At 29.9% G+C, this 18,448-nt stretch overlaps 1 protein-coding gene across 1 annotated transcript in view; it reads left to right on the top strand.

Annotated features, from left to right (window-relative positions):
- LOC143243268 (furin-like protease kpc-1) overlaps positions 1–7,558 on the top strand; it is a gene marked incomplete at its 5' end in the record, with an annotated part of 32,037 nt that extends 24,479 nt beyond the window's left edge. Inside the window, 3 exon segments of the mRNA XM_076487116.1 lie at positions 5,254–5,354; positions 6,242–6,345; positions 7,437–7,558. Of these exon segments, the coding sequence (XP_076343231.1) occupies positions 5,254–5,354; positions 6,242–6,345; positions 7,437–7,558 (327 nt within the window).
- Between the last annotated feature and the right edge of the window lie 10,890 nt (positions 7,559–18,448).

Here is an 18,448-nt window from a genome sequence, read left to right as displayed (position 1 = left end):
ATTCGAAGAACATAAAAAGTCACCTTCACACGTTTTCGAACACTGCAAGTCAAATAAACATAACATAACGATAGAAAACACTCAAATACTAAATAAAGAAAGAAACATAAACAAACGCAAAATTAAAGAAGCCTTACTTATACAACAACTTAAACCCAAAATAAACCAATATAAAGGAACGCCTTTATACCTATATTAATATAATAAAATAAATAAAATTATATATTCAAACATCTAACACTGCTTTCTGCATTCCGACACTCAGTTACACAACCCCTTTCAAACATGTGGTCAGCTTCCGGTCAGTTACCTCTTTCTTTGTGAACCTGACGATGACCGAAGAGGGTCGAAACGTTGTTTGCTCTTCTATGTAAAATATTTTCTCAACCCAAACGAGCCGTTTTTGCATATATATTTCTCTACAAGTGGGTTTTCTCGACATCACTGATCACAAATATCTGCCCAGTTCACAACATACAATTCTTGTTGTATCCTTTCAAAATATCTGTCCAGTTCACAACATACAGTTCTTGTTGTATCCTTTCAAAATATCTGACCAGTTCACAACATACAATTCTCATTGTATCTCTTCAAAATTTGCTTTTTTGAAATTTTTAACCAAAAATTCCTTATTCCTTATCTTTATATGGAGTAAAACATTGGACCTAATAGAACATTGATCACTTGCACCCAGATGTTCCCAAGATTCCACTGTCTTGATTGTTTCTACACTAGAAGTTAAAAATAGATCTAAAATAACATTGTTTCTAGTAGGTGTCTTCACTAATTGGTTTAGAAAGTCATCTTGAACAGTTTAAAGAAACCTTTCTCCCTTAAAATTTGACTCTAGTATTTCCCAACGTGTATGCTTGAAATTATAGTCACCCATGACTATGGCATCATTAACAGTTGAAATCTTTATCTTATTGTGAAGTTTCTCTCTCATTCCATTAGTATAATGTGGTGGTTTATAGTAAATTCTCAGTAAAAGCTTCTTGCATTTATATCCACAAATAGAAACAAATGGATTCAGTCACCTTGTTATTATCTTTGATATTTTCAACTTCAACAGGATGTAACTCACACTTTATATGTAAGACCACTTAATAAGACTCACTCCTTAATACTGTATCCCTGTATTTCAAATACACTTCTGTCATCAGTGTTTAACCATGTTTCTGTTATTCTCATTATATCAAACAGCAAAGCCAAGAGTACTTACCAAGCCTAATTTAATGTTGTGAAAGATTTAACCCTTAAATGGTAGCCATCATCAACTGATGCTACTACCTTCAACATTTCCACTGTTTAAGGGTTAACTAAAGCCAATAACAAATTACTGTTAGCTTTTATGAAGTGATTCTTAATAAAAACATGTAATATTTTTTGAGTAAGCAGTGGTGATCCTCGAAGAAATATAGTCAACATCTAACTGTATGTGGTTTCATCATATTCATCAAGATACTCCAGTTTCAACATCTAACTCTTTATGATTTTGTTATGTTTCTTACTTGTTTGTAAGACATTCCAATTTCAATATCTGACTCTTCGTACATTACCACTGCACTTGTAATTGTTTCCAAGATACTCCAGTTTCAACATCTAACTCTTTATGGTTTCATTATGTTTCTTACTTGTTTGTAAGACATTTCAATTTCAATATCTCACTCTTCGTACATTACCACCACATTTGTAATTGTTTCCAAGATACTCCAGTTTCAACATCTGACTCTGCATATAGTTTCATCATATTTTTGAAATTGTTATAAAAATAAAATAATAAACAACACACTGCAGTATCATCTTCAGGAGTGAGTTGCAGAACATAATTGTGCCTTATTTGTTTTGTTAAATAGCTCATTTTAGGGAAGGCCATCCAACATATTTGTATAGATGTTCACCAAACTTTCATCTGTATTTAGTGTTTTGTTTACATTTAATTATTTTCAAGGATTCACAAATAGCTATGATACTGTTTACTTAAGATAATATTACAGTGTTTTACTGTATATTATACTTCATGTAAATGTTCCATTGTGTCTGAATCTAAAATTCTTTTATTTCATAAGTATCCTTTGTGCTCCATTATTTTATATTATATTTTGTCTTCAGTATAAATATTTTCACATTAAATTTTATAAATTCTTGTTTTTTTTCATTAACCTGTTAACTACCAAGTATTTCAGCTGCTACAATACAACTCTAATGCTTCTTCATTTTGTAACTTTTACCATGACTGTTGACTACCAAGTATTTCAGCTGCTACAATACAACTCTAATACTTCTTCATTTTGTAACTTTTACCATGACTGTTGACTGCCAAGTATTTCAGCTGCTAGAATACAACTCTAATACTTCTTCATTTTGTAACTTTTACCATGACTGTTGACTGCCAAGTATTTCAGCTGCTACAATACAACTCTAATGCTTCTTCATTTTGTAACTTTTACCATGACTGTTGACTGCCAAGTATTTCAGCTACTACAATACAACTCTAATACTTCTTCATTTTGTAACTTTTACCATGATTGTTGACTACCAAGTATTTCAGCTGCTACAATACAACTCTAATACTTCTTCATTTTGTAACTTTTACCATGACTGTTGACTACCAAGTATTTCAGCTGCTACAATACAACTCTAATACTTCTTCATTTTGTAACTTTTACCATGACTGTTGACTGCCAAGTATTTCAGCTGCTACAATACAACTCTAATGCTTCTTCATTTTGTAACTTTTACCATGACTGTTGACTACCAAGCAAGTATTTCAGCTGCTACAATACAACTCTAATGCTTCTTCATTTTGTAACTTTTACCATGACTGTTGACTACCAAGCAAGTATTTCAGCTGCTACAATACAACTCTAATGCTTCTTCATTTTGTAACTTTTACCATGACTGTTGACTACCAAGTATTTCAGCTGCTACAATACAACTCTAATACTTCTTCATTTTGTAACTTTTACCATGACTGTTGACTGCCAAGTATTTCAGCTGCTAGAATACAACTCTAATACTTCTTCATTTTGTAACTTTTACCATGACTGTTGACTGCCAAGTATTTCAGCTGCTACAATACAACTCTAATGCTTCTTTATTTTGTAACTTTTACCATGACTGTTGACTACCAAGCAAGTATTTCAGCTGCTACAATACAACTCTAATGCTTCTTCATTTTGTAACTTTTACCATGACTGTTGACTACCAAGTATTTCAGCTGCTACAATACAACTCTAATGCTTCTTCGTTTTGTAACTTTTACCATGACTGTTGACTGCCAAGTATTTCAGCTGCTACAATACAACTCTAATGCTTCTTCATTTTGTAACTTTTACCATGACTGTTGACTACCAAGCAAGTATTTCAGCTGCTACAATACAACTCTAATGCTTCTTCATTTTGTAACTTTTACCATGACTGTTGACTACCAAGTATTTCAGTTGCTAGAATACAACTCTAATACTTCTTCATTTTGTAACTTTTACCATGACTGTTGACTACCAAGTATTTCAGCTGCTACAATACAACTCTAATGCTTCTTCATTTTGTAACTTTTACCATGACTGTTGACTGCCAAGTATTTCAGCTACTACAATACTACTCTAATACTTCTTCATTTTGTAACTTTTACCATGACTGTTGACTGCCAAGTATTTCAGCTGCTACAATACAACTCTAATGCTTCTTCATTTTGTAACTTTTACCATGACTGTTGACTGCCAAGTATTTCAGCTACTACAATACAACTCTAATACTTCTTCATTTTGTAACTTTTACCATGATTGTTGACTACCAAGTATTTCAGCTGCTACAATACAACTCTAATACTTCTTCATTTTGTAACTTTTACCATGACTGTTGACTACCAAGTATTTCAGCTGCTACAATACAACTCTAATACTTCTTCATTTTGTAACTTTTACCATGACTGTTGACTACCAAGCAAGTATTTCAGCTGCTACAATACAACTCTAATGCTTCTTCATTTTGTAACTTTTACCATGATTGTTGACTACCAAGTATTTCAGTTGCTACAATACAACTCTAATACTTCTTCATTTTGTAACTTTTTCCATGATGTTATTTTAGATCGAAAATGAAACAATTTGTAATCAGGTCAAATGCATGTATGGTGCTGACCTCTAGCATTGAAGTTAGGTATTATTGAGAAGAAATTAACTCGTCCATGGCACTGTGCTACCGATCAGCTTGGATGAGTTATACTTCCTACAGCACTGAACAGGTTAACTGTATGTTATTTTTTCTATTATACAGCTTACAAGCAACCCTAAACCTATATTTAACACCTCTAACTAATTATTAATTACCTGTTCTTCAATAGCTTACAAGTAACCCTAAACCTTTATTTAATACTTCTAACTGATTATTGATTGCCAATTCTTCAATAGCTTACAAGTAACCCTAAAGCTTTATTTAACACCTCTAACTGATTATTATCAGGAGCTACTTTTGATTTGTTTACTATTATCCAACAATTATTTTATAAACTTCAGGTAAGTTATCTAATTTAATTTGTTTACCTTCTTTCTTTTTCTTTATCAAACTTGTAATTCTGATTTAATTTATATTTATCAATGTCTGTTATTATCTGGATCCAAGTAAAACTTTCTCATTCCATCTAATGGTCTTCAAAACTTTCTTTTGTAAATGTTGTCGGTATAACTTAAATATAAAAATTATCGTGCATAATTAAATAATGGTGATGGTCAGGAAAATATTTATCCAAAAATTTGGGTGGCCTTTTCTAAATGTTCACATCAGATTTGTGAACCTGTTTGTAGGTCACATGACCTTTTTAGCAAAAAAAAAACAAACACTTGAAACTCACTGCTGAGGATGATTCTGCAATGCTGAAACATATAGAGCCAATTTTTTAATGGTTATAGGTTGGTTTTAATCAAACTATTTTTAATTGTATATTTATTTTGTGTGTCATTTATTGTTTTTATGTTATATACAAATTCCAAGAAATAATACACTGTTCTAAAGATATTTTGTTTTATAGAGGAGAAAGTATTTCTGTACATTAAGAATCAATGAACTGATGTTTGATAAGTTGTCAGTGTCATTAAAATGATAAAAAGTAAATAGGCTAATGTCTCTTGCTGAATAGAATGGAGTGTTTATGTGGGTTGTTATTTTCTGTTGAACTTAGGTTTGTTTCAGTTTGTAAGTTTTAATGAAATATATAACTGTTCATAGAGAACGTGTGATAATTTGTTTGTGCAGGTCACAACTGATCTCCATCACACTTGTACCTCCAGTCATACAGGAACATCTGCCTCAGCCCCACTAGCAGCAGGAATATGTTCACTTGCCTTAGATGCCAAGTATGTGTTTCTCTGTTTACAAATACTTGCCTTACATGCCAAGTATGTGTTTCTCTGTTTACAAATACTTGCCTTAGATGCCAAGTATGTGTTTTTCTGTTTAAAAATACTTGCCTTACATGCCAAGTATGTGTTTCTCTGTTTACAAGTACTTGCCTTACATGCCAAGTTTGTGTTTCTCTGTTTACAAATATTTGCCTTACATGCCAAGTATGTGTTTCTCTGTTTACAAGTACTTGCCTTAGATGCCAAGTATGTGTTTTTCTGTTTACAGCCAAATAAGATTAAATGTATCTAAACACAGCAATAATTGTTTTATAAATATAATCTATTACTTAAAACTTTACATTTTATTAGGATAATAATCAGTATTTATTTCTTCCAAGAGTAACTTTTTTCATGATAAGTGGAATGAAAATATTGATCGAGTGTGTGGAGTGTTATGTTTTATGTATTTAATGAACTGTGTGATTGTTGGAATTTTTATTAATATTACTAGTATTTAAACTTTTTCAATTAACAATTTCAGGTTAATTATTTATCTATTTCTATAAGATAAGGGTGAGTGATCTGTTACATTTATCAAATATCACATATTATACTGTAAAATGAATACAGGAATGTTATTTCAATATTTTTCCTAGAGGATTATTTGGTTTATCAGGTGCAATGAAATAAAAGTCTTCTGAAAGTATCAGAAGTATTTTTTGATATTCTTTGATAAAAGCAGTGAAAGAATAAAAATAAAGTTTTGTTTATGTGGAACCTACTAACATAGTGACGTATCTGTATGAATGTGATAAAAGAAATATATCTTTTATTTGTATTAATTTCATATTGCAAATAATATGTCTTTGTTTTATTTAATAATCTTCATAATTTTACAGTAAGAAGCTCTCTTGGCGAGACATGCAGCACATTGTGGTGAGGACAGCTCGCATGGCAAACTTGAGAACTCCAGATTGGAAGATCAATGGAGTTGGAAGGAATGGTTTGTATGTTAAAATGTTCATTTGTTAGGTGACTAGTTAGTGTGTGTTTACACTGTATGGTCAGAAGTACTGGAACAATGTATTAAAAGCTAATAATGATCCTGTTCTTGTTGAATATATGTGTAACTTTGAAGGTACATTATTACATTATGGCTTATTAAGATGAAGGTTGCTACATTTAGCTAGCTGAAGTCAAAATGTCTCATATTATGGAACTCATTGATCTTAAAAAATGAAACTATTAATAAGTGCAGCCCTGGTGGTTTTGGTACCAACAGATTCTGGATTGTTTGTTTATACTGAAATCTTTTTTAAGTAATCTGCAGAAAATATGAAAAACTGGATAACTTACTTATGTGAAATGTAATCCTTCACATCCAATAGAAACCACACATTTTCACTAACCCTTTGCATACAAGTGTGTCTTTTTAATGTGCATGTGATGATCTTTTGGTATCACATTAAAAATTTAATTAAACAGTTTTTTCAGTGGTGTCTCTCTGCTTGCCTTGTCATACCTCAGTACACATACCCACCCATTCTCACAATGTCTGATGCTTATTTTAAGCTTGTCTTGTCAAAGAATGAAGTTATCATGAGTGCGAGTGTGTAGGAGGAGTTACTGCACATGGAGGTTATGTTTACCTCCTTAGGCAGAGGTTGTGTTTACCTCCTTAGGTGGAGGTTATGTTTACCTCTGTAGGTGGAGGTTGTGTTTACCTCCTCAGGCAGAGGTTGTGTTTACCTCCTTAGATGGAGGGCTCTTGTTTCATGACAATGTCATCAACCACCAGTGTTGTTCACAATTAACACATAAATTTAGGTGGGAGTTACCTTGAGGCTAATGGCATGTCGTTCTTTCAGGCAAACAAACAAGGAAAATGTTAACATATTGAATGTTGTTTTTTTATAAGATATGAAAATTATTGTTTTCTACATGGTAAATTTTATACAGATTTTAGTTGTCACAGATTTTGGAATAAATTTGTAATTTAGGAGAACTTTTCATGTAAACAACTAATGCTAACTAGTTTGAAAGTTTATAAACAAACAACAGGTTGTTTATGTTGATTTACTTTGTTTCTGTTAGTAAGTCATTCCTTTGGTTTTGGACTTATGGATGCAGCAGCAATGGTGAAACTTGCCAGGAAGTGGAAACCTGTTCCTCCTCAGAAAACCTGTACTTTTCATGCCCATCCCATGAGCAAGTAAGAAACATCTGTAATAAGTTTCAGTGCTATTAGAACAGATATTATGTTATGTTTATATGGTGTTATCCACTGTTATACAAACTAATATCAAATGAAATCAACACTTTAGTTAATATAATATTAGTTAGTAACAGTTTCACAGTAATCCTCTGACAAATAAATAACACAGTTACACAGTAATATTACTTCATATCTACACTATGATATACTCACAACTTATACTTGGAAAATCCTGAGTCATTCTTCTCTTAAAGTGACAGACGACTGCATCTAACTTCTTATATTCCTTAAATGTACAGTGATGAAACATTGGAGGTAACAATCAGAGTAGTATAAACAATAATGTCTGTTAATCAACTTCCATTATAATAGACCATTGTAAAAATATTGTTCTACAGAAGATTAAAAACCTGATTCATCAATGAATGTTCAATGGAAAAATTAATTGTAATCCCTTAGTTTACATGACATTCAGAATTTATAGACTGCAAATACAAGGTAAAAGACGCTAAAAATAAATCAACATTTAAACAATATTTCAAGCACACTTCTTGAATTCTAGTTTATAGATTGCCATATTACCTAATTGCATAAATCAGCTACAATAGACCTATCCACACATGTAATATTAAATGAACTCCATGAATTAAAGTATGTAAAAAAGAAAACATATTAGGAATGAGAATCTTACCAAATTATAATAATTTTATCAGTGAACACAAGCACAACGTTTCAGGTGACACTTCACATTATTTTACTCAACATTAACATACACCTCAATAATTTAAATAAACAAGAACATAACAAAACACTAATTAACTCAACTGCCTTGTGAAATCAAGTTATTCCATTCTAACATGATTCATGAAAAGTCTACAGAAATCTCTTATACCTTAAACCTTTGTTATAATTCTTGGGATGCTGGAACTACTTTCTACCCTCTCTTAACAGACTCATAACAACTGTTTTAAAATGTATTATACCTTCTGAATTTACAGAATCACATTACTATTTAAATAAAATTGACTTTCAAACATTCAGGAGATTCTGAGCATTTTAAATGAATTCTACTTGATCTTACAGAAGTCATTTTTTACTCCTGCCATAAGTTTTAGGATCATGTCAGTAGAATGAAATAAAATCAGTTATTTACATATCCAAGTCATGCATGTGTTTATTTAAATTGTACTACAAAAACCAAAAAAACATTACACTTATTTCTTTGTCAGTTTATGTATCTACTTAAGTGCTCATCAGTTCCCCACTTATTAATAAAACTTGTTTATACTCTAAACAGGCACTGAGTAGCAAGCAATACATCTGTATATATATATGTTTATACTCTATACAGGCACGGAGTATCAAGCAATACATCTGTATATATATATGTTTATACTCTATACAGACACTGACTAGCAAGCAATACATCTGTATATATATATATGTTTATACTCTATACAGACAATGAGTAGCAAGCAATACATATATATATATATATGTTTATACTCTATACAGGCAATGAGTAGCAAGCAATACATCTATATATATATATATTTATACTCTATACAGACACTGAGTAGCAAACAATACATCTGTATATATATATATGTTTATACTCTATACAGGCGCGAGATTATCAAACAATACATCTATATATATATATATCCTTATACTCTATACAGACACTAAATAGCAAGAAATACATCTGTATATATATATATATGTTTATACTCTATACAGGCATGGAGTATCAAGCAATACATCTGTATATATATATATATATATATGTTTATACAGACAATGAGTAGCAAGCAATACATCTATATATATATGTTTATACTCTATACAGACACTGAGTAGCAAGAAATACATCTGTATATATATATGTTTATACTCTATACAGACACTGAGTAGCAAGAAATACATCTGTATATATATATGTTTATACTCTATACAGACACTGAGTAGTAAGAAATACATCTGTATATATATATGTTTATACTCTATACAGACACTGGTAGCAAACAATACATCTGTATATATATATGTTTATACTCTATACAGACACTGAGTAGCAAGCAATACATCTATATATATATATATGTTTATACAGGCAATGAGTAGCAAGAAATACATCTACATATATATATCTTTATACTCTATACAGACACTGAGTAGCAAGAAATACATCTGTATATATATGTTTATACTCTATACAGACACTAAGTAGCAAACAATACATCTATATATATATATATCTTTATACTCTATACAGACACTGAGTAGCAAGAAATACATCTGTATATATATATGTTTATACTCTATAGAGGCAATGAGTAACAAGCAATACATCTGTGTATATATATATATATGTTTATACTCTATACAGGCACTGAGTAGCAAGCAATACATCTATATATATATATGTTTATACTCTATACAGGCACTGAGTAACAAGCAATACATCTGTATATATATATATATAAGTTTATACTCTATACAGACAATGAGTACCAAGCAATACATCTGTATATATATATATGTTTATACAGACACTGAGTAGCAAGCAATACATCTATATATATATATGTTTATACTCTATACAGGCAATGAGTAGCAAGAAATACATCTGTATATATATATGTTTATACTCTCTACAGGCACTGAGTAACAAGCAATACATATATATATATATATGTTTATACTCTATACAGGCACGGAGTATCAAGCAATACATCTGTATATATATATGTTTACACTCTATACAGACACTGAGTAGCAAGAAATACATCTGTATATATATATATGTTTATACTCTATACAGGCAATGAGTAGGAAGAAATACATCTGTATATATATATATTTATACTCTATACAGACACTGAGTAGCAAGCAATACATCTGTATATATATATGTTTATACTCTATACAGGCACGGAGTATCAAGCAATACACCTATATATATATATATCCTTATACTCTATACAGACACTAAATAGCAAGAAATACATCTGTATATATATATATATGTTTATACTCTATACAGGCATGGAGTATCAAGCATTACATCTGTATATATATATATATATATGTTTATACAGACAATGAGTAGCAAGCAATACATCTATATATATATGTTTATACTCTATACAGACACTGAGTAGCAAGAAATACATCTGTATATATATATGTTTATACTCTATACAGACACTGAGTAACAAGAAATACATCTGTATATATATATGTTTATACTCTATACAGACACTGAGTAGCAAGAAATACATCTGTATATATATATGTTTATACTCTATACAGACACTGAGTAGCAAGCAATACATCTGTATATATATATGTTTATACTCTATACAGACACTGAGTAGCAAGCAATACATCTATATATATATATATGTTTATACAGGCAATGAGTAGCAAGAAATACATCTACATATATATATCTTTATACTTTATACAGACACTGAGTAGCAAGAAATACATCTGTATATATATGTTTATACTCTATACAGACACTAAGTAGCAAACAATACATCTATATATATATATATCTTTATACAGACACTGAGTAGCAAGAAATACATCTGTATATATATATGTTTATACTCTATAGAGGCAATGAGTAACAAGCAATACATCTGTGTATATATATATATATATATGTTTATACTCTATACAGGCACTGAGTAGCAAGTAATACATCTATATATATATATAAGTTTATACTCTATACAGACAATGAGTACCAAGCAATACATCTGTATATATATATGTTTATACTCTATACAGGCACGGAGTATCAAGCAATACATCTGTATATATATATATGTTTATACAGACACTGAGTAGCAAGCAATACATATATATATATATATGTTTATACTCTATACAGGCACGGAGTACCAAGCAATACATCTGTATATATATATGTTTACACTCTATACAGACACTGAGTAGCAAGAAATACATCTGTATATATATATATATGTTTATACTCTATACAGGCAATGAGTAGGAAGAAATACATCTGTATATATATATGTTTATACTTATACAGGCACTGAGTAACAAGCAATACATATATATATATATATATGTTTATACTCTATACAGGCACGGAGTATCAAGCAATACATCTGTATATATATATGTTTACACTCTATACAGACACTGAGTAGCAAGAAATACATCTGTATATATATATGTTTATACTCTATACAGGCATGGAGTATCAAGCAATACATCTGTATATATATATGTTTATACTCTATACAGACACTGAGTAGCAAGCAATACATCTGTATATATATATGTTTATACTCTATACAGGCACGGAGTATCAAGCAATACATCTGTATATATATATGTTTATACTGTATGCAGACACTGAGTAGCAAGCAATACATCTGTATATATATATGTTTATACTCTATACAGGCACTGAGTAGCAAGCAATACATCTGTATATATATATGTTTATACTCTATACAGACACTGAGTAGCAAGCAATACATCTATATATATATCTTTATACTCTATACCGACACTGAATAGCAAGAAATACATCTGTATATATATATATGTTTATACTCTATACAGGCACTGAGTAGCAAGCAATACATCTGTATATATATATGTTTATACTCTCTACAGGCACTGAGTAGCAAGCAACACATCTATATATATATATATATATGTTTATACTCTATACAGACAATGAGTACCAAGCAATACATCTGTATATATATATGTTTATACTCTATACAGACACTGAGTAGCAAGCAATACATCTGTATATATATATGTTTATACTCTATACAGGCACTGAGTAACAAGCAATACATCTGTATATATATATGTTTATACTCTATACAGGCAATGAGTAGCAAGCAACACATCTGTATATATATATGTTTATACTCTATACAGACACTGAGTAGCAAGCAATACATCTGTATATATATATATGTTTATACTCTATACAGACACTGAGTAGCAAGCAATACATCTGTATATATATATGTTTATACTCTATACAGACACTGAGTAGCAAGCAATACATCTATATATATATCTTTATACTCTATACAGACACTGAATAGCAAGAAATACATCTGTATATATATATGTTTATACTCTATACAGGCACGGAGTATCAAGCAATACATCTGTATATATATATATATGTTTATACTCTATACAGACACTGAGTAGCAAGCAATACATCTATATATATATATGTTTATACTCTATACAGGCAATGATTAGCAAGCAATACATCTGTGTATATATATATGTTTATACTCTATACAGACAATGAGTACCAAGCAATACATCTGTATATATATGTTTATACAGACAATGAGTAGCAAGAAATACATCTGTATATATATATATGTTTATACTCTATACAGACACTGAGTAGCAAGCAATACATCTGTATATATATATGTTTATACTCTATACAGGCACGGAGTATCAAGCAATACATCTGTATATATATATGTTTATACTCTATACAGACACTGAGTAGCAAGCAATACATCTATATATATATGTTTATACAGACAATGAGTAGCAAGAAATACATCTGTATATATATATATGTTTATACTCTATACAGACACTGAGTAGCAAGCAATACATCTGTATATATATATGTTTATACTCTATACAGGCACGGAGTATCAAGCAATACATCTGTATATATATATGTTTATACTCTATACAGGCAATGAGTAGCAAGCAATACATCTGTGTATATATATATATATGTTTATACTCTATACAGGCACTGAGTAGCAAGCAATACATCTGTATATATATATGTTTATACTCTACAGGCACTGAGTAGCAAGCAACACATCTATATATATATATATATATATATTTATACTCTATACAGGCAATGAATAGCAAGCAATACATCTGTATATATATATATGTTTATACTCTATACAGACAATGAGTGCCAAACAATACATCTGTATATATATATGTTTATGCTGTATACAGACACTGGTAGCAAACAGTACATCTGTATATATATATGTTTTATACTCTCTACAGGCACTGAGTAGCAAACAATACATCTGTATATATATATGTTTATACTCTCTACAGGCACTGAGTAGCAAGCAGTACATCTGTATATATATATATGTTTATACTCTCTACAGGCACTGAGTAGCAAGCAACACATCTATATATATATATATATGTTTATACTCTATACAGACAGTGAGTAGCAAACAATACATCTGTATATATATATATGTTTTATGCTCTATACAGACAATGGGTTTACCAAACAATACATCTGTATGTATATATGTTTATACTGTATACAGACACTGGGTAGCAAGCAATACATCTGTATATATATATGTTTTATACTCTATACAGACACTGAGTAGCAAGCAATACATCTATATATATGTATGTTTATACTCTATACAGGCACTGAGTGTCAAGCAATACATCTGTATATATATATGTTTTATACTCTATACAGGCAATGAGTGGCAAGCAACACATCTGTATATATATATATGTTTATACTCTATACAGACACTGAGTAGCAAACAATACATCTGTATATATATATATATGTTTATACTCTATACAGACACTGGGTAGTAAACAATACATCTGTATATATATATGTTTATACTCTATACAGACACTGGTAGCAAACAATACATCTATATATATATCTTTATACTCTATACAGACACTGAATAGCAAGAAATACATCTGTATATATATATGTTTTTATACTCTATACAGGCACGGATTATCAAACAATACATCTGTATATATATATGTTTATACTCTATACAGACACTGGTAGCAAGCAATACATCTATATATATATATGTTTTTACTCTATACAGACAATGAGGTAGCAAAGCAATACATCTGTGTATATATATATGTTTATACTCTATACAGACAATGAGTACCAAGCAATACATCTGTATATATATATATGTTTATACTCTATACAGGCACGGAGTATCAAGCAATACATCTGTATATATATATGTTTATACTCTCTACAGGCACTGAGTAACAAGCAATACATATATATATATATATGTTTATACTCTATACAGGCACAGAGTATCAAGCAATACATCTGTATATATATATGTTTACACTCTATACAGACACTGAGTAGCAAGAAATACATCTGTATATATATATGTTTATACTCTATACAGGCAATGAGTAGCAAGAAATACATCTGTATATATATATGTTTATACTCTATACAGACACTGAGTAGCAAGAAATACATCTGTATATATATATGTTTATACTCTATACAGACACTGAGTAGCAAGCAATACATCTGTATATATATATGGTTATACTCTATACAGACACTAAGTAGCAAACAATACATCTATATATATATATATCTTTATACTCTATACAGACACTGAGTAGCAAGAAATACATCTGTATATATATATGTTTATACTCTATAGAGGCAATGAGTAACAAGCAATACATCTGTGTATATATATATATATATGTTTATACTCTATACAGGCACTGAGTAGCAAGCAATACATCTATATATATATATGTTTATACTCTATACAGACACTGAGTAGCAAGCAATACATCTGTATATATATATATGTTTATACTCTCTACAGGCACTGAGTAGCAAGCAACACATCTGTATATATATATATGTTTATACTCTATACAGACAATGAGTACCAAGCAATACATCTGTATATATATATGTTTATACTCTATACAGACACTGAGTAGCAAGCAATACATCTGTATATATATATGTTTATACTCTATACAGGCACTGAGTAACAAGCAATACATCTGTATATATATATGTTTATACTCTATACAGGCAATGAGTAGCAAGCAACACATCTGTATATATATATGTTTATACTCTATACAGACACTGAGTAGCAAGCAATACATCTGGATATATATATATGTTTATACTCTATACAGACATTGAGTAGCAAGCAATACATCTGTATATATATATGTTTATACTCTATACAGACACTGAGTAGCAAGCAATACATCTATATATATATCTTTATACTCTATACAGTCACTGAATAGCAAGAAATACATCTGTATATATATATGTTTATACTCTATACAGGCACGGATTATCAAGCAATACATCTGTATATATATATATATATGTGTTTATACTCTATACAGACACTGAGTAGCAAGCAATACATCTATATATATATATGTTTATACTCCATACAGGCAATGAGTAGCAAGCAATACATCTGTGTATATATATATGTTTATACTCTATACAGACAATGAGTACCAAGCAATACATCTGTATATATATATATGTTTATACTCTATACGAAGACTGCAGATTATCAAGCAATACATCTGTATATATATATGTTTATACTCTATACAGACACTGAGTAGCAAGCAATACATCTATATATATATGTTTATACAGACAATGAGTAGCAAGATATACATCTGTATATATATATATGTTTATACTCTATACAGACACTGAGTAGCAAGCAATACATCTGTATATATATATGTTTATACTCTATACAGACGCGGGTTATCAAGCAATACATCTGTATATATATATGTTTATACTCTATACAGGCAATGAGTAGCAAGCAATACATCTGTGTATATATATATATATGTTTATACTCTATACAGGCACTGAGTAGCAAGCAATACATCTGTATATATATATGTTTGTACTCTCTACAGGCACTGAGTAGCAAGCAATACATCTGTATATATATATGTTTATACTCTCTACAGGCACTGAGTAGCAAGCAACACATCTATATATATATATATGTTTATACTCTATACAGGCAATGAGTAGCAAGCAATACATCTGTATATATATATATGTTTATACTCTATACAGGCAATGAGTAGCAAGCAATACATCTGTGTATATATATACATATGTTTATACTCTCTACAGGCACTGAGTAGCAAGCAATAAATCTGTATATATATATATGTTTATACTCTATACAGGCACGGAGTATCAAGCAATACATCTGTATATATATATGTTTTATACTCTATACAGGCAATGAGTAGCAAGCAATACATCTGTGTATATATATATATATATGTTTATACTCTATACAGGCACTGAGTAGCAAGCAATACATCTGTATATATATATGTTTATACTCTCTACAGGCACTGAGTAGCAAGCAACACATCTATATATACATATATATATGTTTATACTCTATACAGGCAATGAGTAGCAAGCAATACATCTGTAAATATATATATGTTTATACTCTATACAGACAATGAGGTACCAAACAATACATCTGTGATTTATATATATGTTTATACTCTATACAGACACTGAGTAGCAAAGCAATACATCTGTATATATATATATGTTTATACTCTATACAGACACTGAGTGTAAACAACACATCTGTCTGTATATATATATGTTTATACTCTATACAGACACTGAGTAGCAAAACAATACATCTATATATATATCTTTATACTCTATACAGACACTGAATAGCAAGAAATACATCTGTATATATATATGTTTATACTCTATACAGGCACGGAGTATCAAGCAATACATCTGTATATATATATGTTTATACTCTATACAGACACTGAGTAGCAAGCAATACATCTATATATATATATGTTTTTTTACTCTATACAGACAATGAGTAGCAAGCAATACATCTGTGTATATATATATATGTTTATACTCTATACAGACAATGAGTACCAAACAATACATCTGTATATATATATATGTTTATACTCTCTATACAGACCGCAGATTATCAAACAATACATCTGTATATATATATGTTTATACTCTCTACAGGCACTGAGTAACAAGCAATACACATATGTATATATATATGTTTATACTCTATACAGAGCCGCGAGTTATCAAGCAATACATCTGTATATATATATGTTTACACTCTATACAGACACTGAGTGGCAGAAATACATCTGTATATATATATGTTTATACTCTATACAGGCAATGAGTAGCAAAAGAAATACATCTGTATATATATGTTTTTATACTCTATACAGACACTGAAGGTAGCAAGAAATACATCTGTATATATATATGTTTATACTCTATACAGACACTGAGTAGCAAGCAAATACATCTGTATATATATATGGTTATACTCTATACAGACACTAAGTAGCAAACAATACATCTATATATATATATATCTTTATACTCTATACAGACACTGAGTAGCAAGAAATACATCTGTATATATATATGTTTTATACTCTCTATAGAGCCAATGAGTAACAAACAATACATCTGTGACATATATATATATATATGTTTTATACTCTATACAGGCACTGAGTAGCAAACAATACATCTATATATATATATGTTTATACTCTATACAGACACTGAGTAGCAAGCAGTACATCTGTATATATGTATGTTTTATACTCTCTACAGGGCACTGGGTAGTAAACAACACATCTGTATATATATATATGTTTATACTCTATACAGACAATGAGTGCCAAAGCAATACATCTGTATATATATATGTTTTATACTCTATACAGACACTGAGTAGCAAGCAATACATCTATATATATATGTGTTTTATACACTATACAGGCACTGAGTAACAAGCAATACATCTGTATAGATATATGTTTATACTCTATACAGACAATGAGTAATAAAACAACACATCTGTATATATATATGTTTATACTCTATACAGACACTGAGTAGCAAACAATACATCTCTGTATATATATATATGTTTATACTCTATACAGACACTGAGGTAGCAAACAATACATCTGTATA

This window comes from Tachypleus tridentatus, unplaced genomic scaffold, assembly GCF_004210375.1.
Source record: "Tachypleus tridentatus isolate NWPU-2018 unplaced genomic scaffold, ASM421037v1 Hic_cluster_2, whole genome shotgun sequence".
Classification (NCBI taxonomy): Eukaryota; Metazoa; Arthropoda; class Merostomata; order Xiphosura; family Limulidae; genus Tachypleus; species Tachypleus tridentatus.
The sequence above is the reverse complement of the archived record's forward strand: the minus strand, read 5'-3'. Positions and strand labels throughout refer to the sequence as shown.